The sequence below is a fragment of the Haliaeetus leucocephalus genome, unplaced genomic scaffold (assembly GCF_000737465.1).
Source record: "Haliaeetus leucocephalus isolate CR32 unplaced genomic scaffold, Haliaeetus_leucocephalus-4.0 Scaffold306, whole genome shotgun sequence".
NCBI lineage: Eukaryota > Metazoa > Chordata > Aves > Accipitriformes > Accipitridae > Haliaeetus > Haliaeetus leucocephalus.
Window position 1 is genome coordinate 1,634,055 of NW_010972742.1, and position 27,291 is coordinate 1,661,345.

The 27,291-nt window shown below is 41.0% G+C and overlaps 2 protein-coding genes across 15 annotated transcripts in view; one reads left to right on the top strand and one right to left on the bottom strand.

Annotated features, from left to right (window-relative positions):
- Window positions 1-15: 15 nt before the first annotated feature.
- On the top strand, window positions 16-17,051 carry RAB14 (RAB14, member RAS oncogene family). Of its 5 annotated transcripts, XM_010570758.1 has the most exons (9): window positions 18-313; window positions 5,179-5,278; window positions 8,370-8,428; window positions 9,767-9,820; window positions 11,333-11,510; window positions 12,640-12,706; window positions 13,606-13,693; window positions 14,001-14,031; window positions 14,920-17,051. In XM_010570758.1, exons 3-9 carry the CDS (start codon window positions 8,377-8,379, stop codon window positions 15,095-15,097), a joined length of 648 nt encoding a protein of 215 aa, XP_010569060.1. In that variant the 5' UTR covers window positions 18-313; window positions 5,179-5,278; window positions 8,370-8,376; the 3' UTR covers window positions 15,098-17,051. The 5 variants fall into 5 exon arrangements, with proteins under 5 accessions (XP_010569061.1, XP_010569060.1, XP_010569062.1 ...); XM_010570759.1 differs by lacking the exon at window positions 5,179-5,278 and having other exon boundaries at window positions 16-313; window positions 13,606-13,731; XM_010570756.1 differs by lacking the exon at window positions 5,179-5,278 and having other exon boundaries at window positions 19-313.
- Window positions 17,052-18,398: 1,347 nt separating this feature from the next.
- CNTRL (centriolin) overlaps window positions 18,399-27,291 on the bottom strand; it is a 35,538-nt gene continuing 26,645 nt past the window's right edge. For 7 of the 10 annotated variants that reach the window (XM_010570763.1, XM_010570767.1, XM_010570764.1 and 4 more), the window contains 12 exons: window positions 26,648-26,763; window positions 25,338-25,555; window positions 24,772-24,929; window positions 24,434-24,507; window positions 23,584-23,772; window positions 22,755-22,980; window positions 22,271-22,476; window positions 21,808-21,972; window positions 20,396-20,671; window positions 20,230-20,292; window positions 19,448-19,651; window positions 18,399-19,106 (listed from right to left, as the gene is read on the bottom strand). In XM_010570763.1, coding sequence (XP_010569065.1) covers window positions 18,996-19,106; window positions 19,448-19,651; window positions 20,230-20,292; window positions 20,396-20,671; window positions 21,808-21,972; window positions 22,271-22,476; window positions 22,755-22,980; window positions 23,584-23,772; window positions 24,434-24,507; window positions 24,772-24,929; window positions 25,338-25,555; window positions 26,648-26,763 — 2,006 coding nt within the window. In that variant the 3' untranslated portion in view covers window positions 18,399-18,995. Of the gene's footprint in view, window positions 19,107-19,447; window positions 19,652-20,124; window positions 20,293-20,395; window positions 20,672-21,807; window positions 21,973-22,270; window positions 22,477-22,754; window positions 23,020-23,583; window positions 23,773-24,433; window positions 24,508-24,771; window positions 24,930-25,337; window positions 25,556-26,647; window positions 26,764-27,291 lie in introns of those variants that run through there. The other 3 variants (XM_010570765.1, XR_774568.1, XM_010570770.1) reach the window with 3 other exon arrangements.

A 27,291-nucleotide genomic window follows, 5' to 3' on the forward strand; every position in this document is an offset into this window, starting at 1 on the left:
GCCCTCGGCCTCGGCGATTGGTTCCGGCGGGGCCTCTCGCGCCCACCTTTGTGCAGCCCCAGCGCCCGTCGAGAGTGGGAGGGGAAACCCCGTGCGAGGGGCGCCGCCATCTTGGATAAGGGGGGTGATGGGGGCGCAGTGGAGCCAGCGGAGCCGAGCCTGAGGGAGCCCCGGAGAGAGGCGGAGACCCGGCCCGGCCGTTGCCCAGCCTGAAGCAGAGCTGCTCCAGTGCCCGCAGGGCGCGGGGGGGGGGGGAAAACCGGGCTGCCGCCGACAGAGCCGCGCTGCACAGCCACTCGCTTCCCGAGCCCAGGTAGGGAGCTAGGCGGGGAGGGCCGCCCCTCCGCCCGGCCGGGCCTAGAGCACTAGGCCCCGCGCTGGTGCCCGGCCGCCGGTGGGCGACGCTCGGGCGGGCGAGCCGCCCTCTCGCCGGCAGGCCGGGGCAGACACCCGGCCGCCACCCGGACCGAGTGGCGACACTTCTTCCTCCTCCTCCTCCTGCTGCTGTCCGCAGCCGGGGCCTGGTCGGCCTAGTCAGTGTGCCGCTGCCCAGCTCCGAGGGCCGGTGCGGGCTGGTCCCCGGCCTCGGCGGGTCTGGCCGCCCTCGCTGCTCGGCGGCGGGCAGAAAGGGGAGGGGGCCGCTGGTCCGTCCGGGGCCGAGGAGGGTGAGGCCGGCTGGGCAGGAGCTAGGGCGCTGCTGCACTGTTTGTCGCCGCCGCCTCCCATTCCTCCACTGCACTGCACACTCCCTGGGTAACACGCCACCGTCAAGTACTCGTGCACATGCGGTATGTATGTGTGCCCCTTACCAATTGTTGCAGTTGCAAGTAGGGTGTTTACTCTATGTATATAGTATACCGCGTATGTGGCCGATGTGCAGTGTTATCTGTGCTTTTGATTCTTACGTTGAACCGTGCTGTCATGAACTTTGCCAGAAGAATAACTTGTCATGAGGGCTGAGGGGAGTGCCGCTTTCTCGAGAAAACGACAAAAGTATTCGAGGCTTGTTCTTTGTTTTCTTTTGTGAATGCTTATTCGGGCTAAACAGAAGAGTGAAGTTCTGTTCTTTCACCTGGCTGTCTATTGCCTGTTTGCAGTACGGTCTTAAGGTTGCTATAACATCTGTGGATAGCTTTGTCTTGAATTAAAATTGTACTGAATTATCCTCCCAGTAAAACCAGGGAAAGGTGTCGGTCTACATTGGGGTGTCTCTGGCAACGGCTTTATTGCTCTGGAGGTTACTTGACGTGGACTTTGCTTTTTAGGCCTCTGAAACAGAGTGGATTTATGTTGTTGTATGACTTTTTTTTCACAGAGGTAACAGTAGCTCTTCGCGAACAAGACTTACTCGGGTTGTCTGTATCCTGAATCACTTCAAACTCCAAGTCACTTTGACAGTAGCCAGATGTTATCATATGGAGTGCATTGGTTTGTGGATTGATTTCTATCATGGTTTGAATTGAAGGCCTCTTGTGCTTGGGCATTACTCGGGAATGGAAAGAAAATCCCAACCCTGGGGGACTTAATAACGAAATATCATGTAGCTTAATATGGATTGAAAAGGAGTTTGCTAGCTTCCTGTAGTGATTTGAAAATGTCATAAATCTGAGTGGAAGGAAGAAGCTCCTACTTTCCATTTTATGAATAACAAAAAAAAAAGTTACTGTGAAGGACAGTAGTTTGAAAACAAACCTGTTACACTGGAGGTACTAGGTACTAAAATGTAAATAGGTCTTTTAAAATTACTTGCTTATTCCTGTGCATCTAATGGAACCTGCTTATGGCTGGTTCTCATTTTTCTGTATCTTTCTGAAACAAAGGAGATAGACTTTACTTAATTTTGTTCTAAAATGTGCTTGTGACTTGTTATGTTTTCCAAGGGGGTGACTCCAGGCAGTTGTAAGTTGTTCTGATTTGTTAGACTGACAACAAAACTCTTCTGGTTTCTGTATATACAGTTCCTAAACTTATCTGATATCTCGGGAACCTCGTTCTCCTACTATGAATGCAGACACATGCTATGGTTTAGACTGTTTTATAGGAAGAGGAAAATAGGATAAATGAGGATATACAAACATATAAAGAACTATGGCTGAGAGAATGGACACTGGAGAAAGTGCTCTTACTGATGAGGACAGGTATGCAATATTTAATTTAGCTATGGTGCTAGGGTGTGGTTAGTAAAAAATGAGGTGTATGCATATAAATGCAGGAAGCTTAGGAAATAAAATGGAGGAACTTAATGGTGCAGGATGTGAAACCATTAAAAGGACAAGCAACATGGTGTGTGTATGGCTGGGTAACAGTTGAGGAAAATCAAAAAGTGAAAATAGTATGATACATAGCCTTGATTTAAAAATAAATAAAGCCACCGTTCTCATATAGGAAGAGAAGTGAAGGCCTGTGAAGTCTTTAGAAATACTTACTAGGCCTCAGGCTGTGTTAAGGTGTTTTACATGATTAAAGAATATAGCAAACACATTTCTTCAGGAACAGCTTGAAATGGGGCTCTGCACAGCTGAAGCTTGTTAGTCTGAGCCCAGTAGCATGCAGGCCTCGTGTTTTCTGAGAAAGAATAACTGGACATGGAAATAATAAGGAAATGCAAAGTGATTTTTTTTTTTTCAACAGCAGATCATAAGAAGCTTGCTGGGTTGCTGTCTGATCAAAGATCAGTTCAGCCTAATTTACCATCTTGTGCTAATCAGATGCTTTAATGAAATCCAAATGGGGAAAGCTAGAGAGGATGCCTCTAGAAGAGCTGCAGAATGAGCGAGGAACTGGCCAGCAACAAGTAATGTTGCCAGATAGATGTGAAAGTAGTGGGCTGCTAGTGGGCTGCTAATGAGACTCCTCAGGGATCTGTCTCAGAAGAGGACTTCTTAAAGACAAGCAAGCAAAAATAAACAGACCGACCAGGGAGGCTGTGGGACCATCCTCTTCAAGAGGGTCAAGATGTTTACATATTTATGAAGACCTAAATGTCCTTGGTGTGTGTGGAAGTCATAAAACCACAATGAAATTTAATAGCAGGCTATGAGGTCTATTACTATGGACAACAGACTTAGGGGAGTTCACTTGAGTGTATTAATTGATAACAAAACTGTTATTACCTTCCAGTATGGTGTGATTTTTACAGAAGACCACAATTGAAGCAATTACAGACTGTATTTCTAGCAGCCTTCTAAAGTAAGGTACCAGTTAGACTGTGTTGTTTTTTTGCTTGACAAAAGTCTTCATCAGGGGAATAGTGCAATTATTAATTGCAACAATTCTATCTCTCCCCCGTTCTTCCCCGCTTCTTGATCTCTTCTCGGTATTCACTATTAACATCTAAGTAAATATGCAGGGAAGAGGATATGCCCTGGGAAAGAGCATAACTACTTAGTCATTTTGTGTAGAGATTCAGAAGCTGTTCTAAATAATAGTTGTTATTGGTTGTGTACAGTTCCCCTTGTACACAACTAATACTTTCTTCCAAATGAAAAAACTAACAGCTCTTTGAAAGTTGTTGCAGTTTATGAAAGGAGTGATATGATGGCATTGCCTTTTATAGAAGGGAACTGGACTTCAACTGTGAGATCCTTTCCTGTTGCATAACCTGGAGGAATGACCGAAAGAACACCTGGATGGCCAGATATGAAATACAAAATGCCTCTTGCTGCAGGCTAACTAAACAGTGGTCCTCTGGCTGCAGAGTAGTATGTTTTTAAGGGGAACCTGTAATAATTGGACAGTCCTGAGTTTGAAGCTGATAGCTGTGGATTGGCCAGCTGATGGTATTAACCACCTGCAGTGTCTAAGAAAACCTCTGTATACAGGTTCTAGTCTCTTCTAATAGCATACCTGCTTCTTGCTGAGCACAAAGCTATGAAATTTCTTTATGCAAATGATTAAAATTGACTATGTCCTTGAGTTGAGCTAGAAGGAACTGCATGGGTCTCACGAAAGCTGGTATGGATATATTTACAGTTATGTTATTCTGATAAAGAATGTTACAGCAATGCGCCTGGAACAACCTTATCTCAGTTTGTACAGATGTATGCTGATACTTGAAATAAGGCTTCAGTGACATGTCAAAATACCTGCGTAGTGGTTATTGATTAGAGGAGGAAATGTAGGTGTCACTAGTATCCCATTAAGGTCATCTTTAACTTCTAATAAATAAAAAGTTGATATATGGAAGATGGATTATGGTGACACTGTTCACTGTAAAATTTCTAGTCCTAACTGTAGTACAGAAATTAATTGTGCAGGCTTTGAAACTAACAGAAATCTGTGTATAGTGAAGCATGATCCTCTGGCTAGTTGCCATCCTCAAAAAATGCTCTAAACTCTGGGGAAGTGTTACCTCTGAAAAGGGAGCCAAAACTTGTTCTAAATTGGCAGACTTTCCTGGAAGAAAGATGGCAGGTAGACCAAGCTTCCAGACTGAACTTCTTTTACTTTCTGTTAACAGTAACTTCATGGTTGGTTAACTTTGTCATATTGTATAATGTCAGCAGTGGCTGAAGGTGAGTTGTGTATACTTGTGTGCAACTTTCTCAGTCCTGCAGTTCTTGCCCCCTGGCTCTCCCAAGAGGAAAACCCCAACCCCCTGTATTGGGATTATTAAGATTCATGTGTCTGGAACAGAGGGCTGTGAAGTAGAGGTAGAATTCCAGTTTCTACAGATGGGTGATGCTATCAACATATATTAACCCCTTGCATTAATATGCAGCTAATATTTTTGTATTTACTGGATCCTGTTGTGCATTATTGTTGTCTAGACTTCTTTCTTTCATCTGTAGTAAATGCTGAGATTGTCAGCTTTCTAAGGCTGAATTCTCACCATGGCTTCTGTGTTTAGTTTGTTGCATTTATTTTTCCCCTTCAGCACAGAGTCCTTCTGGAATATCGGTTTTATTCCAAGATCTGAGTAGAATCTGAATTCCTGCTAATCCTTATTGGAATTTGAGTGTTTAAAAGTTTTATTAGTTTGGTTTTTGTTTGTTGGTTTTTTTAAACAAGTCTTCTGTTCTCCAGGAAAGATTTCTGACCTTTAGTAATAATTCAGAGTATTTCAGAATCTTTTCTGTAATGTGACCCTTGGAATAAATGTAATACCAAAGTGTTGCTTTATTTTTCAGTTTAACTCCAGAAATTGTATTTAAACTTTAATATCTGTGTTTCTTCAAGCGTTCAGTACATGTGTCTGTCAGACACAATGACTTCTCCAGCAACTCTCTGGGACTTGAAAGAAGGTCTAGACTCATCATATAAGTGAATTTCTCTATCGGTATTGCTATTAAAAATCTGTTTCTTTAAGCTGTGGAGAACATGTGTGTGCTAGGTCTTGCTGTACACTGTGGAGTGTGTGGTCTCTCTCATCTCCTTTAGGGGCCTAATGTCACTGTAAGAAAGAGGGTGAAGGTTTAGCAATGAGACATGGCTTTAAGTTAGTCCTCCCTTCCCACCCATTTCTTAACAGACTGTTGCGAAGCACAGAATTTGGTTTTCTAACTCTCACTTTGAAGTGGGAACTGATTTAATGCATATGTTGCAAAGCAGTGACAGTTTCTTTTATATTGAAATAGCATAGTTAGACTTCTTTACTTAAAGAGTATAATGAAAATTGACATATCTTGGCAAACAAAAACAGCCTGTCAAATAAACAGAGATGTATATTTAGCAGTAAAGATTCTAGTTAAGAGATTAATTTCAAACTCAGTTTGTGATATAGCCTGCACAGAGTTCCCAGTTTGTCCATTCTTTAAAAAAAAAAAAGTCTTTCTCACCTTCCAGTGATGCTTCTTACAAGCTTGGCTAGTAGGATGCATTCTCCTTACTTGTTATATACAGCAAAATTGTAAAGTCAGATGCTCAGAAATATGAAACTTCTTTGAGTGTTTCTGAGTACTTAAGCATGCTTTAGCCAACTAGTATTGTGAAGGCAGAGGGGCTCACCTAGGTTTCTGCAGGACAGATTTCTTAGCCATGTGAGTGGTTCCCTGTCTTGGAGTTTGATGCTGAATTTTTTTAAAAAACAGTGTAAATTACTAGATACTACCATCCTCAGAAAGTACCATAGATCTTTCAAACTAGATGTATATTAGTGCTCTGTGTCTTTGCCTTTCTTTATTGTGGCTGTAGCACCCACCTGTTTTCTGTGGAAAACAGTACAGTTCATACTATCCTCCTGAAGTACTTGCACATATAAATTGTCCTTTTCAAGCTTTTTTTTGTACTTCCACTTGCATACCTCACAATCCTCCAGTTTAACCTTGTCTGCTATCAGACTGAATTGAGCCATGAACATAGTCCTCCTAGCTTCACTTAGAAAGCAAGTTAGGTATCCTGTAAGAACAAGCACATTGGATCAGAAGATGCTCTGTCCGAATGTTACTGCTATTGCGATGTGCTAGAGAGGAGGAAGAACATAATGCGTGAAGATGTATTCAGAAAATTGAAATATTGGATGTTTCCACAGTGACACATTAACTTTGAACTCTGTATGGAGCAGTTAGTTGTCTTTATTTGCTGGTGTTGAAAATAATTGGTGCACATATTGAAGCCAATACTATAACTCTGGAATCTTCCACTTCCGGGAAATAAGGCAGTAAAGTTGCTGGCTTGCTTGGTAAAGGGCAGTGCGTTCTCGGTCATGGATGTGAATTCTTACCCAGTACAGTGATAAGAAGTGGTCTGTCCACTGAGTGGTTATTTGTCAGAGACTGAGGACAAAGGTGGTGTGGGATGTCTGCATGAGATTTCCCTCAACTACAGCAGAAGTTTCCTCTAAAATTTGCTTAATTGACCTGACTGTTCTTGGAGCTCGTGTGACACTTGGTGTGGAATTCTATCTTGCTAACATATGCAAGAATTACTGTCCAAAATTCTTTTGTTTACTATCTTGGATTAAACTTGGTTTAATAGAACAGTGTGTTTATGTATATATAGGACTTAGCGTAGATGCTTTGCATACTGTTTAGGGTAGAAGGACTTGAGAGTTTCCGTATCATGAGTCAAGCATGAAGGAAAGGCAAGGTGCAGATCAGTGACTGGCACACAGTAAACCCTTCTCAACTGCCTGTTGGAGTTGTTCCCCCTCCAAGGTCTAGATAAGAGCGTTTGCTTTAAACCTCTGCTGTGCGAAGCAGTGGCTGTTGGCTCTGTACTGTGAATGAGATTTGTTGTCAGTCACCTTTCTTAGGGCTGCAGTTCACTGTTACGGATTAATCGCGTTTGAGGAAACAGTACTTTGCTTTTGAAAAAGTTACAGGCTTGTAAGCTTTCCTGTCTGTGTTCCTATTTCTTTACAGTACTGGTTTCATTTGTCATGTGAATGACACATGACTGAATGAAAATCTTTCTCGGCTAAAGCAATGTTTTTCTAATGGCTGGCTATCTGCCATGCAGGAGGAGGAAAGGAAATGGTGAATTCCTAGTAGAAATTTTCCACTTGCTTAACTGATCACACTGTATCTAATTTAACATAAACCTGGGACAAAAGCAGGCATTTTGCATCCTTTATGTTAACTGGCAGTATCTGGGCTGTATAGACTTAAAATCCTGGTTAACTGATGTATTAGTAAGTCAGCTATTACTCCTTGCAGGTTTACACAGCTGAGGCCAGTTCTAATTCCTCCTACATCTAGGAAAGCATAGGAAAACTCTGGAATATTGGAAGTACTTGCTCCAACCTAATTTTGACTATCACTTAAGAAACTGCTAAGCCTTGCTGTAATGCTGCTATGCTGACAAAGCCACAGAGATGTTAACTGACTTCTGAACATCTGATTTGTGGCTTGTACCGCTTTTCTGACAAGAACATGTAGCAGTCTAGACCCCAGTTAAGGCTACTACAGCATTCTTTTAAGTAATTCCTGGCTGTTTGATGCAAGCTGCACTGTTTCCTTTTTTGCTGTTGCAAGTCTCAAAAGCGTGAGGTAATAGTTCCAAATTGCTGGTTTGGGTAAACCTCTTCAGATTTTTCTTTTGGAGTCAGATTTTATTTTCAGTTCATGCATCAGCTATTTGGTGAGTGAGTGTTGGTCCAGCCGGTGACTATGTAAAGCAAGAAGCTACTGGAGCTTTTAAACAGCTTTAAGTCTTTCTGGATAAAATTGAATGAGTATCAGTGCTACGCAGAGCATGTTTCTACTTGGAGGCCTTGCTGGCAGGGGCTCAGAGCAAATGATGTGGGAGTTTTGCTGAATGTCTCTGGCACTCATTCAGTGACTGTGGGGAAGTACACAAACTTGAACTGTGAATGAAAGGATACTTGGGGGGAGAGGAACGGGGCTTTGGTTATATGAACTAAATTGGATGAATTGGGTTGAATTTGGTGAACAAGTAGCAGTTCTGATGTGTTCTGTTTTTTGTTTTAGTGCCACAATGGCAACTGCACCTTACAACTATTCCTACATCTTTAAGTACATCATTATTGGTAAGTATCACTGGGCACATACCTGTTTGTGTCAATGGGTACATGCATGACAGCCTACCCAAAAACCCTATGGCTGTACTATGGTTGACTTCTGTTGCATGCTACTTGCTATATAGTAGTGATTCTTTCAGTAGTTACTTGTCCAACCTCAGTCCCTCACAGATCACCATGTTTGCTCTAAAGCTTTAGCAGCTGACAATATAAGGGCAAATACCTTTATGCCACAGTATTGGAGCTGTGTGATTGGTGGCAGGTGAGCTGGAAGTGAGGGCAAGTACTAGTGCCTGTATTGAGTTCACTTGATTGCTGAGTTACTGTTAAAAATAACTGTTCTTCTTGACATACATACTTCAGTATTCTTGAACATCTTCACTGTTAAGGCCATAATACTTAGCCCTCTGCATAGCACTAGAAAAAAAGGCATTCTAAAAACATGTGCATGTGGTCCCTTTCTCCCTAACTCAAGTTTATATTTAGGCAAATTGCTAAATCCTTTGGAAATGGGGAAAAACTGTAATGGGAGTCAACACAACTGGGATGTTGTGTTGATTCAGGTTTGCAATAGCGTTTTGCATTGTTAGTCTGAAAGATTTTAGAATATGTTGAAGACACAAGTGCTAATTGAAATCCATTGCTTTAGACAGGCTTATGAACTTCTGTCAGGCTATATTTTTGTGTTTAAATGCTGCTTTTGGCTGTTTAAGAGTCAGGGACTTGATTGCATTTATTACTATCCTGGAAGAACTGGTCTTGCTGTTAATTGTTTAATTCTTAATGATCTTGTGTAGGTGTAAGTGATCTGCAATCTTATTGTAGTGGCTTGTAAATCAGGCTGCTGTGACAGCCTCAGCCTGTGGAAAAGTTGGTTCTTAAAACCAACATCTTGCTATTTCTTACTATTGGCATTGTGTAAGTGGATCAGTGGAAATGAAGCAATTTCTTGGTGTGTTCTGATTGGTTGTCAGTATTTTTTGATGTCCTTACCAGTAATTGCAAGTAAGATGGGAGCAGGACAAACATTCAAAAGGTCTATTTTACATTTCAGTTTCTTACAGGTCTACTTCTCATAACATTGTGAAACACAGTTGTAAAATCAGTAGTACAGATTAACTTCTCATTTGAGTTTTCTGCTCCATCCTTGCTTGCAACCCTGTACCCTTACCAGAACTATAGTGCAAAATTTGATAAAGTTAAGGACTGTTGCCAGGTATAGAACATTGTGCACTAGCCCTGAAAAAGGAATGACTGCCTGTCTCTGTACTATTTGTTGTGTGGGATGAAGAAAATGTGCTTATTGCAACAATGTGGTGTCAGCCTTAACTATTCTTTCTGTAACAGGGGACATGGGTGTAGGAAAGTCCTGTTTGCTTCATCAATTTACAGAAAAGAAGTGTGAGTATTTAAATTCACAATATTTATTCTAACTGGTATGCTTCATCCCTCTTTCCTGCCTTTTTGCTTCCCTCATGCATGAGCTTGATCTCATGTCTCTTAATCTGTATGGGTTTATATTGTACTTTGTCAGATTCTTGTTTCAACATCTGCAGATGTAGAAACAAAATGTTAATGTACTAATGGTAAAACTGCTGCTTTGGTCAGTCCTACCTGTGATGAGTGGGGAGACCGTGTCTGGTTTTACAGCTTTTCCAGGGAATTTTGATACGGAACAAAGAAATTTCTTATCTGAAATTTGCATGTTTTCCAATATTAGTGTAGCTTGAACACGAGCAGTTGGAGGGTTTTTTTAAGTGCTGCTAAGGACTTAAGAAAAAGATTCTTTTTTTTGTTTGACTCCTTGTTTGCAGACTTAAGTAGCACTCATTCTCTGTAGCTGCTGTGACTCATGACATTTGGACTGCCCTCTGTGATGGTTGTTTAAAGCTTACTGCAGTCTGTCTCAACTGTAATGTTTTTTCATGTATGCTATCATGACTAATTAAGAATTGGCTTCAATTCTTCTTAATAATGTGTTGCATTGGAGTTTGCAGTGGCTATTAGCTCTGTGGTTTTCCATGTAGCTCACACTCAATGGCTAAGTCCGTAGGTATTTATTAGTACAAAGTTAGTCTTTACTGTGTGCTACTCAAGATGTGGCAATAAGTGGGTGGGAGCTACAGTTTAAAATATTTCTGTTTTCCAGTAGAAATAGGATTTTTTTTAAACTGTTGCTTTTAATTAAAATCCAGTATCAGCCAATTCTTTAAATGCTACTTTGCATAGGGTCAAATTCTTGATGAGGGTGTGTCTTAAGCGGAAGCAGTACAACCAAACAAACATGTCAATCACCTCTATTACAAGACTGTCACTAACTGTAGATAGCTTGAATAGGTACTCATCCTTTCTGCATTTTCTTGATCTTTATAAAGATGAGCTTATTAAGATGAGTTTATTATAACTAGAAAGATGCTTTTTTGGTTTTGGTTTGCTGTGTTGGTAGCTACTTATGAAACTGGTGCTTTTCCTGTGGACAGTCACACTATCACCCTGTCTGAAACAACTTGGGATATTTGTTTTTGAAGCTGTGTTACAGACTAACTGTATCTTGGTAATTCCCTAAAAGTTATCTTTTCCTACTGCATTAAAATAGTTAACCATTTCTGCAAGGATAGGCTGAGGTTCAGCTGACTTGATACCTTCTGATATGTATGGCCAAACAGCATCAGTGTACATGCATCAGAGAAGGCAAGGAATTTTATAACTGTTTTTAAAACTAACAGCAGTGTAGGGCATACTTCATTTTATTTCTGGTTAAGTGATACAGTTTGGGTGCTGTAGGTGTAAAAATGCTTTCTTAGAGACTGAAAATCTAATAAAGATAACTGAAAACTGGTGATAGTAATATCTTTGTAGCAAGGAGACCTTGTACTAGAAAGATCTGATCTTTGCTCTTACTTTTCATGACAGTTATGGCAGACTGTCCCCACACAATTGGTGTTGAATTTGGCACAAGAATAATTGAAGTTAGCGGCCAAAAAATTAAACTACAGATTTGGGATACAGCAGGACAAGAGAGATTCAGGGCTGTCACACGAAGCTACTACAGAGGAGCAGCAGGAGCTCTTATGGTCTACGACATTACCAGGTAAGGTGCTGTTGACTGGTGCATCTTGCATCGTAGCTCTATGTGTGCTTGACAAGGTGTTTGGATATCATGGCCTTATATGTACTGTCTTGTCTGTCCCCTTGACTTAGATTTAAACGACTCTGGATGGATTTGTATCCTGTTGTGTGAAGCTTACCACACTTCTTTATCTAAATACTTTAAGTATTTAAAGAGCTGAAAATGAAACCTAGGAAATTGTGAGCTGCTTTTCTTGAAAAATTTCACTGCTGACAGGCCTGAGGATCTTGTCATTTCAGGCCTTGACTGCCTGTGTTGAAGTTGATTAAAGAACTGGTTTTGTCCTTAAAATCTGCTCTTCAGTACATGGATTTTTCCCTTCCTGGGAGGCAATGGATACTGCTGCTTACCTGGCAGGAATATTCCTAGAGTAGGCACAGGACAGAGAACCTCTGTTGCAGTGGGCTATGTAAACATGCTTAACGGACTGTATAGATGAGAGCATTGCAGGAGTCTGACTTCTGGGCCTCTTCACGGGCTAGTCCTCCAACAAAACCAAGACTGTGTGGAAGCTATCCTGTCTTCCTTTTATAGGTGAAAATTAAAGGTGCTGCTAACAGAATAATGAATCAGGTGTGCAACATGAAATACTTTCACTTTCACATGTCTCCTATCTTCTTCTGGGGCTGTTCTTGACATTCTTCAAGCACCTCTTTTTTTTTTTTCTGCATATATAGGTATATTTCCTGTTTACTTAGATCTTGAGTAAAACAATCTTATGCACTGTTTGTTACTGAAGTGCTGTTCTACTGTAGAGTGTTCTGTAAGAGTATTTGACAGGAAATCCTTTAATGTGTTCTATACAAAACAATATAGATGTTGTCCTTGTGAAGACAGTAAAACTACCACATACTAGAAGTGTGTCTTTCTTTCCACCTGTGTTGTGAGAGTTGCTCTGGGGGTTTAAAGTTGACTTGTTGAAAATCTTGGTCTGAGTCCAAACAAGATGATGCTGCTTTATCTTGAGGTTGGGGACAAGAATAGGGATGACAGATGTCAGTGTGTTTTAATGGATGCTGACTATGCTGTTGGCACTTAAGTATTTTAAAAAATACTGTAGCTAAAACTGTGCTTGCTTGATTCTTTGCAGAAGAAGTACATATAATCACTTAAGCAGCTGGCTGACAGATGCAAGGAACCTCACCAATCCAAATACTGTAAGTTGGACTTCATTTAGCTTGAAAGCAAGATTGCTCATCTCTAAGCAAGAGGTGGAAGGCTTAGGCCAAAGCATCCGCAGTGGTAGCGGTGTCCTCTTAAATAAGTTGCCTGTGTTTTCTCAACTACTTAGCTCAGAGTTGTCCTTATGTCCCTGTTTTACAGTATACCGGTGACTCTTCCCTTACTGGAACTGGAGCAAAAGTGTAGGCTTCTGTACAGGAAAGCAGTGGTTTCTTCTAGAAGTCTTGTTGTGCTAGTTGCCTTTCAGGGGCCTGTTTTCAGGAGTTGGAGACAAAATTATGATTAACTCTGGACAAACCTTAACTTTTATTAGTACTACTTCGTGCTTTGTGGTAGTAATGAGGTGAATGCTATCTCATCTTAGATTGAAATATAAATTGGATCTTCAGCAAAAGCTGACCAGGTCTTCTGGAGGGATGGGGAAGAAGGTTCTTCTGTGTCTCTTTCACCATACCCCAAAACTGTTGTCCCTCAGTCTTTTTCTGAATGCCCCTAATACACTTTAGCACCAAGCTCATGGGAAGACTCTGCTGTGATGAAAAAAGACTTTCAAAGATGGTCTGGATTAGCAGATGATTTAAATACAAGAAGTGGTTCAGAGTACAACCCTTATGAATAAGGAGTAGGACTGCTGCTTTTTAGGACCTCATCTCATGAGAACAGACTAAAGCATTTGAAAGTGACCACTGGAGATGCTGTTCCTGACTTCACAGAGGGGGCACTGCTAGAGCGGTGTTTTCCTGAAGATGGGTGGCTTTTGCAGTTAAGCTTTTCTGCATATTTCCTTTTGGGTTTTTGCCTTACTAATAATGAGGGTGGTAGTGAAAAAGCTAGTAAGCTTTTTCCCAGACTAATTTTCTCTCTTCTGAACTAGGTGATAATCCTCATAGGAAATAAAGCAGATCTGGAAGCACAGAGGGATGTTACATATGAAGAAGCCAAACAATTTGCTGAAGAAAACGGTGTGTTTTTTCTCTTGAGCTGTTACATTTCCTACAAGGTAGCAATGTTAAAGTGAATCCTCAGCACTGGTAGCTGCAAGCTTGCACTTCCAAAGTAATGTAATTATATATACAAGCTTCTACTGTTCCTCAGTCTGGCTTAACTCTTAACTGTGCTTAGTTCTAGGAGTCAGCTTGTGTGTTGATGCCCTAACTTAGTCATCAAATACTGTTTAGTACTAAAATAGTGTCTTGCATATAATGCGACTGACCTACGGCTGTTTGAAGTATATTATGCATTGACTGTTAAACCTCTGTTTCTGAACAGGTTTATTGTTCCTTGAAGCAAGTGCAAAAACGTAAGTTACTTTTGTCTAGAGTAAAGATTCAGATGTGGTCTGTTTAAGAGGAATATATTGGTTATGACTAAGTACAGCCATAGAGTTCAGGTGTAGTAGGGTTTTACAGGTGGAAAAATAAAACCCAAAACATTTTTGAGTTGTCTTAGAGGGAAAGGCACATATAGCAGTTTCAATCATGTCAGCTTTGACTTGAAGGTAATGTGGAAGTTGGACCACTTGCTACATTTTGGGCAAACACTTGTTGAATTCAAATGAACTGATTTGGTTTTAAGACATTATTTGAGCATAGAATGTGTACGTGTGGGTAAGAGTGGTTCCCAGCTAGATGTTCCTTCCCTTGGCTGTCTCGAGCTGTAAGCAGGTTCTGTAGTCAACAGCCAGTCCCTTCAGTCGCTGAGAGGAATCACCACACTGTACTTGCAGTTGGCTGGGGAGCCTGTCCGAACACAAGGGATCAGAGCCTCAGTGACATGAGTAAATGTGGTTCCAACTGGCAGCTGTTGTAATGGAACCTTTTAACAGAAAGGTTTTGATTAATAGTGGCTCCCTTATCTGTAAGCCTCTGCCAGAACTGCTCTGTGCATGTGGCTCAGCACCTTAGCTTATTTCTGCTACTCGATGTTTTGGCATGTGTTTCTTATTCCTGGCTAGTCCTAATAGGTTTAATGGCTAGGGAGCGAGTTGCCCTATGAAAGGCTGTCCCAAGGACAGGTTATCAAATTTTGTGGTAGTCCGCTTTAAGTACTGTAAGCTCTTCTTGCACGTAAGAGGACTGCTACTTGGTGACCTGTCAAATCCCAGCAAGGGTGTCTAGCCAGCTGCCCCCATAACCCACATCGCTTTGCTGAAGCGTAGCCTGAGTAACTCCTGCTGCTCTCTTCATAGTGGAGAGAACGTTGAGGATGCGTTCCTGGAGGCTGCCAAGAAAATCTACCAGAATATCCAAGACGGAAGCCTGGATCTGAATGCTGCAGAATCAGGTGTACAGCACAAACCGTCAGCTCCGCAGGGGGGGCGACTAACCAGTGAACCCCAGCCCCAGAGAGAAGGCTGTGGCTGCTAGTGACCTCTGTTTCATGGCTCCATTTCTGACCTTTCACCTCTGTCTGTTGGAAGCGGTGCTTTTGACTGCTTCCCTGTCTTCTGTACATCTTACTGGGTTTAATTAAAACTCTGAGACAAGTTTAACACAGTACTAAACTGCTAAAACAACTTTAGATGTAATCAGGTTATCAAAGGCAAGTAGAGTAATAAAACCTCTCCTGCATGGTAAATCTAGAAGTTTTTTTTTCCTTGATTGTCCTTGTGATAGTGTCACCGATACATAATTTAAACTGAGCACTGATGCTGGACTCATGATTTTACACTTTCGCAGGGCTTTGTCTTGTATGGTTTAATTTTATGGTTCTTTGGCCTTTCTTCCCCACCTCTAACTGTTTAGAGCTGTCCATAGTAAAGGATAAGTTTTTGCTGTGAAATGATTTCCGATGGTAGCAAGGGGCTATGTAACAATGTGCTTTTGTTGAAACAATTCCCTGTGGTGTGTGTGTTGGGGGTCGGGGTGGGCTGGCGCAGGAGCGAGTGTACAACTTGCACAGGGAAACAATCCATTCATTCTTGTGCTCATAGCTTTACGTCATTTTTTTGCCACTTTTATCCTTTACATTTGTTAACAGAACGTAAATATGTATAAAATTTGAAGGAACTGAGCTAACAGTTAAATACATCCTGTGTATATGATTTTAATGAAGAAAATGATTACTGGCATTAGAACAGTATATAAGAAAATACCAGTTTGTACAGTATGACCTATATGTGACCACGTTGCCCCCTTAGTACAGAAATCGATGTGACTGCAGTTCACTAACATAGGCTTAACTCCTTGGTGTCAACAGTGGACATTGTGCTGGGGGAACTCTAATTCTGATGCAGAAACTAACACTAGTGGAATCTGTCTTTCATCTTTGCACTGTGGTATACCTATGCCATTTTATTAATCCTGTTCTGTGCAATCAGCAGTGTGCTAACCTGCTTTTCTCTTCGGTAAGCATTTTGCATTATTGGGCTTCATCACCTGCCTTGCATCGTATACAAAGGCTGGTTCTCTTGCACATCTTACGCTTTTATACCTTTAACTTTTGAATGGTCAGAGGCTGAACTGGACAGTCGGAACAACGCGTGTGCTCTCTAGGGATTTTTAACTACTGTTGTATTTTTTTAAACAGTCCCCTGTGAGGGTTTCTTGTGAGACTTGGCCTTTTTCATCAAGCCTTCAAGTATGTCCTTCATGGGATGATGCAACCTGTAATGCTTGTATGGAGGGGGGGGTTTCCAAGGGGTGATGGCACACATGTGGCTGTTACTGAACTACAGGTGGGGTGTGCTGTGGTGTCAGACTGCAGTGTGTGGTGCTACATGCAGTACTGCTGTATTTCATGGGAAGCTTGGCGTGGAAAACATCACATACGGTTTAAAAATGGAAGGGGGTGAGCGCTTAACCATGGTCAAATGTCATCTTTAGTCTTACTGCAGTGTTTAAAATACAAAGTAGTCTTAAAATCCCTCTCTAGACACTAAAACTATACAATGTAAGTAAACAGTGGTACCAGAGTATTGTACAGTCAATGTTAAATAAAAGCCAAAACTGGAATGTGCAGACAATAGGATTTGGGTAACTTGTGCGCTGTCCCTTTGTTTTGTCTGGTTAGTCCTTTTTTTTAACTAATATTCTTAAGTAGATGGATATGTTCAAGATCTACAACTAATGCATCCTGCTTAAACCGAGGTTGCACCACAAAGGGTTTGCCCAGGGACCATGACCTGCTGCTGACGTGAAGTAAATGTTCTAATGACTACAGCTTGTTGAGGTGCAATACCTGTACTCCCAGAGTAAGATACAGTAGGTCTTATTGTTTCTGTCACAGAAAGGATTTGTTCAGACTGCTGTACTCCTCATTTGATGTAACGATGCTATTAATCTAAATATTTGTAAATAAAGTACCTGTATCTAGATAAACTACAGTGGTGTGTGGTGGTGTTCTGCTTACAGTGCAATGGCTGAAGGTGATTGTTCCTTGGAGCTCTGCAACAGGGACTGCTGCTGTTCTTGCTCTGCACCTTGGGGGCAATTTTCCATCCACCCCAGGAGCTGGCCTGCAAAGGCTGCCACAGGTGCTTCTGCAGTCTGGCCCTTGGTCCTTGAGAAGAGCACTTCACTGAACTGGGGGAAGAGGAATGTGAGTGCTACCCCAGATCATGCAAGAATTCCTTGTAGTGATGGTGTTTGTGCTTTAACTGATTGTGTTTAACCTTTATGATGGGTCTTAAGTGGTAAAAAGGCACAGCCTGCTCCCAAGAGGAAGCTGCTGGGTTCTTCCAGAGCCCAGACCTGTTCTTTAAGCTCTTAACAGGCCAGGGCTGACTCCAGTGTTGTTTATTCCCAGTGAAATGTGACACAGTTGCTAGGATTAATATAAACCTTTTCTGTGCAGCAAGTGTCACCTATGGATGAGAGAGGGCAAGACTGAGATCAATTTCAAAGCCTGTGGGGCTGGAAAGGGGTGAGAGGCGTGGGAAAGGGTCACTTGGTACAGGTTTCCTGGTGGGTGATGGCATGTTCTTTAGGATGTGGAGTTGTGTGCAGTAACATCTCCTGTGCTTCACTGTGCCTTGTTCCTCCTGCCTAAAGGCTTTACACAGTGGTTTTTCCACTACTAATTAAGAGCAGCTTGCTTGGAACTTTGTTTAATGAGCCCATTAACCATAGCCACTTGCTTCAGAAAAGCAATGCAGCTAAGCTGAATGCTTACCAGCAGTAGCCAGGAAATGTTACAACTACATAAATACCAGTATTGGAAGAGCTTCACTTCCTGCAAATGGGAGCCACAGAGGTCAGAGCATGGTACTGCTGTCCTAATCCAGGGCTGCATATCCTTGAGAACTTTAAAAAACCCAAACAACAAACCAACAACCCAAAAAACTACAGATAAAAGCAAGCATCAATCACTGAAGTTTATTTTAAGGAAGTACTCAAAAATAATTGTATTTAAAACATCCATGCGTTTGACAACAGGTAAGTGGACAACTCTGTCCTTGTGACAAGTTTTCTTCCAAGTGGAAAGTGACAAATGCACTTAAATAAAACAGGGTGTTTGGGGCACATTTAAAGCCCCATTTAAAATAATTAAAAAAAAAACTTATATACACATAAAGCTCAGTTATTCAATCGTACAAAAAACTTCACAGTACTGAGCAGGCCCTGCAGCCAGCTGTGTTAGTGGTGGCAAATGCCTTTTTAGAAAAGGCTTGCAAAACTGAGGTAGAAGTCTTCGAAGGTGATGGCGGACAGCAGAGCCACATGCCTGGAGGGAGCAGCCAGAGCAGCTCTGCCCTGCACTGAGGGCAGTTGCTGTAGCCTGGCCTGTTCTGGCTGTTGCACAGCACAGGCAGCTCTTACAGCTGAGGGGAGGCTGCTAATGCCTGCTGGCTGGCAGCTGCCTAGGAGCAGCTGTAGACCAGCTTGAAGCTTTTCTGCTACTGTAGGGCAGCTCTTGAAATAATGTATTTTTAACTTGAATCATTGCAGAAGAACACTCAAGTACCAGGTCAGTATTGTAACAAGCTGTAACCGAAAACTAGATGCTGGGCCGTATATTTAATTAAAACCAGAAAAGCATTACTGAAAGATGAAGGGTACCAGTAGCTTAATGTTTAAGTTGGTCAACACAGTAGTAATTTCTCATGTCAGATGAGAGTTTACAAGCAGCTCTCACCTACAATTTGTTTAAAAATACACATCCAAGAGCCAGAACAGCATCAAGCACCAGGATACCAACCACAGGAATGCTTTCACTGGAAAGGTCTGAGAACCCACACCTGTCCCTGGGCTACCACCACCTACAACCCACAAGCCTCAACCTTCAAGACGCTCACGACTCAGTGAAGTTCCAGCTGGGCTGAAGTCACATCTCACCGCTGGGCTTTACTGAGAAATTCCTCGCGAGCAGGAACGCAGTGTCTGCGACACCACTGCAAGACCTGCTGGGGACCTGGGCAAGTCTTGTCAGAGTGGCCTAGAAAAGGCAGTAAAAGTAAGTCCGAGTAAAAAAAATGAATGCCTTCAATTAGCAGACACACATTAGTCTTTAAAAAACAAAGGAAAATATGGATTTTAAAGAATAAAATACAAAGCTTAAAAAAAAAAAAAAACAAACCCCAAACCCTTTGAGGAAAACATACCAAAGAAGTTAGCTACTCCCAGTGTAACCAAGTGTACAATACGACCACCTCACCTTCAGAAAACCCCTGCCATGCCTCTAAGATGGTGAGCACATGGCTGCAGTAGACTACCCATGAGCTAAAAATTATTAAAAAAAAAAAGAACCAAGAATTCCTGTACACAGCAGAGTATTACCTGTGTTTTTGATAAATTCAGAGCACTGTGAAGAGATACTAGACTTGAGCTTTGGGCTAGAAACAGAGAATCTGAAGAAGTGCTGCTGACTAGGTCATCCAGTGCATCCACCTGTCGCTTCAAGCTGTGAAGGGTGCCTTCTGTTTGCCGTTTTCCTCTGATTAATACTTCTACTTGCTTGGACATGCACTGCCGGAGCTGAGCCTAAATAAAGCGTTGGTTCTATTTATATGCAGCTAGTGTAATTTTCAAGACTGTATTTAAAAAGTCTGATGACCTTAAGTCAAGCCATAAGGGACATGCTGTTAAGAGTCTCAAACCACAAGCAGATGGCAATGGGTTTGTGAATTATTTTTAAATAGCTCACCTCCTCCCAAGTCAGAAATAAGCTGCATTTCTATGGCCTTTATCATGAGCTGATTGGAGAGAAAGCAACAGGTATGTTCTAACTAAACTTGGCCAACACCTGTACTTAAAATGATCACAGGCACTCCTGAACTGTAAGTTGTTATGTTGCTGATAAACCATAATATGATGTAAATGAGGGAATCTTGTTGGAATACTCAAAAATTCAATTAACTGTTAATTATAATAATTCATCTTGATATAGCATGCAGTTGTTAGTCTTTCTTTTACTGTTCCCACCCAAAGACATGCTGTAGCTAGTCATTATGTACAGAGTGGAAGGGCCAGAGCTGGAGGAGGATCCCCCTGGGCTGTTTAGATAATTTTTAGAAGGGACCCAATGGACACGTTAGTGTGACCGGGAAGAGACACGCCACCTTCAGCCGATCTTCATGATGCTGCAGTTTTTCTCGGAGAGCCTCCCCACGCCACTGTTCATCCTTTTGGAAACAAAAGCACATGTAGCAACTGAGCGTTACAGGTACCCATACTGATATGCTCTGCTGGAGCACGAGTAGCAAGTATGTTTTGAAAGCATTTTACCATTAAGAAGACTTTAGAAAAATTCAACTTTTCTTCCAATGAGAGGAGTCTTGTGGCAGCAGCAGGAAATGGACCAGTCTCCTCTAAGCTATCCAACTCACACTGCAGATTTCCCTTTACTTCAGAAGATGTTTCCAAATCTTCCAAAAGCTCTGGAGAAGATGGGCTTGAAGATTTAAACCCCATCCTGATTTCATCTTCAGCCTCCAGCTTAAGCAACATCGCTGCATTCTCTATTTCCCTTTGTCTCTTTTCCAGGTCTTCTTGAGTTTTAACCTACATCACAGAACAGCGTCACCACTTTGCCATCAGGTTACAAATGCATCATCAGTCCAGAGGAATGTTCCTGTATAACCGAACAAGGCTTATTTCTGAAATGCTTATGTTTTGACTATTGCAATCAGAAATGACAAAACCTCTCAACAGATGCAGCCCTAACTCTGACATTAACTTTGCCTGTGAAGCCCCTCAGTTGGTAACAGAGGCAACTAAAAAGTTACCAGGACAGAACTTAACTTAAACCTGTTCATACTCTGATCTTGCATAGTCTTCCTTGAACACTTCCTAGTTGCTAACAACATTCTTCTCTGAAGGACCCAATTTTTAAGACTTAGAAACAATTTATAAAGGGTTTACGAAAGGACTAGGAGGAGTCAGACAACCTGGAATCACCTTTTACAGTGACTACAAAAGAAGAAAGTGCTGGGCCAGATTGGCACAAACAAGTTATTAAATGCCTATTGAGTAGCTTTGAAGGTTGATAACACTTAGTCAGTTGACATAACTAGAGTCATAATTTATGCAAGTGCCTATTACCAAACCTTATCGTAAACAGGAGCCAAAGTCCTAATTCTTGACTGAAGCATTGCGTAAATTGAGCAGCCAGCAGATGTTATGGTGCATTTGCTATATATCTTGGGAGCATCCAAATCCAATTACTCTTAACGAATAGCTAAGACTAGTCCGCTCCACCCTCAGCCCACCTCCAAAGAACACAGTCTCTTTTTCAGGCATTGTTTTAGTGGGCGAGAGGAGTTGATCCATTTGCACTGGCCTAAACGGTGCCTGCAATTCCCCACCACGTGATGGGAAGGTAACCAGGCAGTTGTGCCACTCTGCCATGGCCTTCAAGACCTGAAGGGTGAAATACCGCTGTAGAGCTTGGCAGCCCTATGCTGAGAACTCCGCACATGACTGACTGGCTGGAGTTGGTTTGTTCATTTTTAAACTGGGATTACTGAGCTGCCTGATCCTACTGATTGTTAACAAAGCTTAACTTCTCCCAGATTTGGGAAAATCGCATGGCAGTTTTAAGTAGGTCTATTTCTAATTGTGATACAGCAGACAGGAGAAGATTCAAAACCAATACAATATGAACTTGTCTGGAAGACACAGCTTTCCCTCGAATCCACCTGTATTTGGCTACTCAGGTATACCTGGGTTTGGAGATCCATATAGTCCTGCTGGATCTGGCCAAGATCCTTAATAAGGCACTGGGCTCTTTCACGGTCATTGTGTGCTACTTGTTCAGCAGTTGCTACATCACTCTGCAAACAGTTATTTTTATGCTTTTGTTCCTAGGAAAATGCAGAAAGATTGGCTTTACTGTGAGCATCCACTGCAGAAAAATGAATCAAGAGAACCCACATAACACAATTTCTTCAAGTTAAAAGGCAGAAAGAGCATTAACCAGGAGTAACTAGAGGTGTTCTGCAGCACAAGCTGGAAATACCAGAGTTTGGTTGCCTCAAGTTCTGTCCAGTCACAAAGTTAATGCATTACTTTGTTCCTCCTATGATAAAAATGGGTGTTCAACCATTTTGCTTTTAAAAATAACCCAAATCCCCAAACATTCTCCCCTCAGCCAGAACTCACGTGCAGTTTTCTTTCAAGCTGCATGCTTTGTGTTTTCATTGCTTCTTTCAGAGTCAAGATTTGTTTTTCAGCTTTCTTCCTCTCTGATGTTATCTGATCTTGGAGATGGTTTAGCTCAGCCTTGGAGACTTCCAGGTCTTTTTGAAGAGACTGTATTTCTCTATTTTTTTGTTGTAATTGTAATTCTTTTTCTGAGAGATGATGTTCTGTAATTAACATTTTTTAAAAACAATCCTGATTAGCAGAAATGTAAGTATCTTGGCATATTTCATACACATTAGATATTTTTCAAACACATTAATCTGCTGAGCAGTGGTCTGTAAAAACACTGACACAAGGCAAGAAGGAACAGAACAACAGTTGGCTTTAGAATTGCAGTTCTTTGAGCACATCAATTTAAGGATCGAGAGTTGATCCATGTGCTGCATTAGAAACCAAGCCAGATTAACAGAAATATTTGTTGGTTTCAGTACTGAAATCTTACTGCTTTTTCTGACAGTTTCTTCAAGTGCTGCACATCGGGACTCCTCCTTTTCCAGTTTCCTGAGGTTTTCTTCTGCCAGCTTTACTTTTGCTGTTGCCTGCTCCAGTTTCTTTTGTTGATCTGTTAGTTCCTTTTCCAATAGGATTTTCTGATCTTTCACTTTAGCAATACGTTCTTCCAGTTTTTTTCCTTCATGCTCTGAATTTTGCTTGAGGCAATGAAGAATCTGCCAAAAAAACCACTTCAGGCTTTAACTAGTACCAATCTAGAACAAACACCATGACCAAAAGACATTACAGAAATTAAAGCAGCATAAATCGGAAAGAACTGTAGTCTAATACTCCCTACTGACTAAAGTTTATCAATTTTTCTTGCCTCTCATTTTCAGTACAGCTCCCTCAGTTTTTCTTTTGGTTAACGCTTTGTTGAAACTCCTCAGCCAATGTAAGTTGATTTTACTACAGAAATATATGATTAAGCCCTAATTTTCAGGAAGAGCTGATGGGCTTTGCACAGAAATACCACAGAAGAGAAGAACAAAAGCTTGCACTCAGTGGTCAGTACTGATTTTACAGCAGTTTTCTTATCAGTTCCATCTAAGATGACCCTGCCAAGAAGGAAGACACAGTCCTTTGTTGTGACATGCTAGTTTTCACTAAAATATAACTGAATGTTGAAGCTTTTTGTTTACTGTTATTCCTCTAAAAATAAGGCTTCATGTTTCTTTTAGAGCACTGGTATGTTACTTGTAAACTTGCACCCAGAACTTTCTGGCCTGCATTATTTTTAGAGGTCAGGAGAAAGTGAGGGAAGTCGGCAGGGTGGTTACCACTTCTTGTTTGGCTAGTTCTGTTTCTTTCTCTTCAATCTCTTTCTGGAGCTGCTGCAATTGGTTCTCCCTCTTTTTCTGTCTCTCTTGGCAATCCTTACGTTTCCTTAAATACTCTAGGATATCTTCTTTCAGAGTTGCCTGCTCTCTAAGCAACTCATCCTGATGCCTTGCATTATTTTTCAAATCCTGTAATATGAAACATAAAATCAAGTGGCATAATTAGCTGGTAAGAGTAACAGCTCTCTGGCTAAAAGGCTTGCATTTGAAAGAACATCACTGATCACCCCTAATCGCACTGAAGATTACCTTCCATTTAAACCAGACACTGAGTAAATTAACACAATAGGAACAACCAGATAAAAAGCTAGAAGATGCTGTTTTGTTTTGTTTTTAAAGTATCTTCTTCCTAAAAAACAATAAACTAGGGTCTGGGTTGTTTTCTAGAAAGAAGATAAATTCAAAACTAAACAAATCCACAAAAAACCTGCAAACCCCCACCAAACCAAAAAAAACCCAAACCCAAAACCAAAAAAACCCACACACTCCAATTTGGCAATAACAATGTGACTAAGAGTGTCATCACAGTTGCCACTTAAACAGAAAACCCAAACCAGAAATCTCATTTGGTTAGGCACCTAGTGTAGTCCAAATCTCTCCAAACTCAGCAAGAACAAGGCAATAAACTAGCCATTGTTTATTAGCTCTACAAGGGTCTGATTTTGAGCAAGGGTGCCTAGATGAAAAACAGGTGATGGACTGTCAACTGTTGTGCTAAATGACACCCCTCATTTCTGTGCAACAATCTACTTGCTACCTGAAAGTAAGTACATATTTCACCAAAACTAACCTGTTCTACCAGTTGAAGCTGTTGCCTGGAGTCACTTAATTCTTCTTTCAGTGTTTCTAGTTCTTCCTTTTTTTCTAGAAAGATATTTGGCCACAGAGATTATCAGTCAGCAATGTGAAATACCTATACAAATAAATTTAGCGCTTTTCATAAATGAAGAATAAACAATAGAAAAACAGTTTCTAAGATTTCCATTTTTTCAACACATTAAATACTTTCCTCCTGTAAATATTTGAGCATGTTGGATATTTAGTATCATACACTACCGTTATAGTGTGTCTTTTAACACAATTTCTCTTAAAATACATTACAGTTTAAAACCAAAAACTGATCTTTACCTTGAAGATCCTTCTGTACAACAATAATGTCTCCATTCAGTGATTTTTTTTGTTTGTTCAGTAGATCTACCTCCTGCTGCAGGTTTTTAACATCCAATTCCATTTTTTCTACATTGGACAATGCAGTTCTGCTGCTATCTTCAGCAGCAGTTAAGTCTCTGCAAAATGTGAATACATATTCTTGGTTTGTTGGAAGTACTTGGTGAGGACTAAAAAACAGCTGCATTTCAATAAAAGTTCTCTCAGCTCAAGGGGATGCTACCTAGTAGTCGTGACAGCAAGACAGCTGTCCTGTTCCAAGACTTAACATTTTGCTTTTCATAACATTTCTCATTGTATTGCCATGACATAACAAATGCTGTTGCGTTCATCAGCTCCACTGCTGAATATTTTCTGTAAGTCTGCTGTAGACATGTTTAAAATAAAACCTCCAGAGGACAAGACACTGCATATTCTGTATAATTGGGCACCTCAAAGTTATAGCTGTATTTTTAGTTATGATAAACAGACATTCAAGGCACTTCCCATCACTTCTGACCTTTGCAGAAAAAATATTCCCCCCTCACCTTCTGGTTTGTGACAACTTCTTTTCCAAACTGCGACAGTCATCTTCAAGCTTTTCCTTTTCTTTATTCAGAGACTCAATATTATTTTGCAGAGTGCGCATTTGGGAAACCAGATGTTCATTTTCCCGACGGTCTTTCTCAAGTAGTTGTTCCTGCCAATCTACTTCCCCTTGCTGACACTGAAATAATCTCTGAATATTCTCCAATTTTAACTTCTCCTACAAAAGAGTGCATTATGAACAACACATTTATGTGGTCAAGAAGCAGAACAAGTTATTAACATCTTTAGCTGCAGCAGTTTAAAAACCTTTCATTCACAGAGATCATATGCAGGCTAGAGTGCCCTCTATAACTACTGCATTGTAACAGGGATAACTGTTTAAAAGCACAAGATTAATTTGAGTGCATTTATGATGAAGTTTATGATGAATATGAGCACAAGGACTGGAAGACAGGGGTGCAATTCTTTGTTTCATCATAGTTCAACCACCATTTTTCCTCCCTCCATAAGAGTAGCACGTCCCTTCATCACAGGGATTTTGAGAGAAGGACCACTTTAAGAGCTGCAAGATGCTTAGGTAACGTAGTAAGGTGACCACTTTAAGCATGGTAATAGAAAGGTACCACACATATCAACTAGTCCCTTCTTTTCCCTGTCCTTCACAGAAGGAGTGCAAAGAGAAGAGGTAGTCTTTTAAAAAAGTAAGCAGCAGGTACTATCTGTTTATATATGCTTATAAATGCTCCCTTAGCAAAGACATTTTAGATTTTATGGAATTGCACAACTGACTAAAGGAGGGCTATCCCAGACTCTCACCTAACAATCCTGTAACTACTATGAGACTGCCAAAGTGATGATGTTGGTCTCTCTGCCCACTGGTAGCAAAGTTGAATGTCTGTGTGTGTCAAAAGAAAAGACTAGCTGAGCTAAAATACCTTTTTAATGGTAGAGAAAATAATCCAGCTGAGTTAGTAAACTGTCTTCCATACTTACTCTTGGCAAGTGAAGACACAGATAGAATCCATATAAAGACTCCAGAAGCTAATGCTAAGAAAACAGTATTCATCGTTCTACAGCCACAGAAGAGCCTTCTGTCTTTTTGCCCTCTCTCCCTCATATGCACCAAAAAAATCCCATTATTTTAAAGGGCCTAAGCAGACTTAAGACTTTTCTGTGATAAGCTGAAATCAGACTAGAAACTGATTTGATTTAAAAGTGTAGGGACTCTGTTACCCAGATCTTCACAGAACTACAGAATATGCAGATCTCTTCTTCCAGTTACTGTATTAGCTACAGAAGAAATACTTACTTCTAGAATTGTAACCTGAGTTTTTTCGAGCTCATCAACCTTTTGGTCATGTTGTAGTTTCAAAACTTGAAGTTCATTATTCTCAAGCTCCAGCATTTCCAGAACATGTTTCAGTTCTAGCAAGGTGAAAGAAATAGCACATCAAATGCATTCTATTTGCAGAAAAAGGCACCAAGGAAAAATTAAGAGACACTATGCTGATACCATCCCTGTTAAAACTCTTCATGTTTTCAATTGCTGTGTCAGACCCACCAGGTATTATGCTGTTCTACCAGCAAGTTGCTGGTCCCTAGGTCTCCTGCTCTTCCTGCCCTCTAGGGAGTTACTTTGGGACAGAGTATCTGACCAATAAACAAAGTATTTCAGAAAAAGTACAAAAGTTGCAAACTGCCCCTGCTTATACTTACTACAATCTGAGGGATGTAACTCCTTGGAAAGAGATTCCTCCACTTCCCTGCACATCCCCATGTTTAATTCTTCTTCTACAAATGTGGCACAATTAGCTAATGTCTCCTAACCACAAGTTACCTAACCACAAGGACTTGCTCAAGTGTGAACTTAACTGATCAGTCCTGACAACAGATTTGTTCACATTTCTCTCTGGCATGAAAAACTCCCATCGCAAATACAAAGCAGCATAAAGC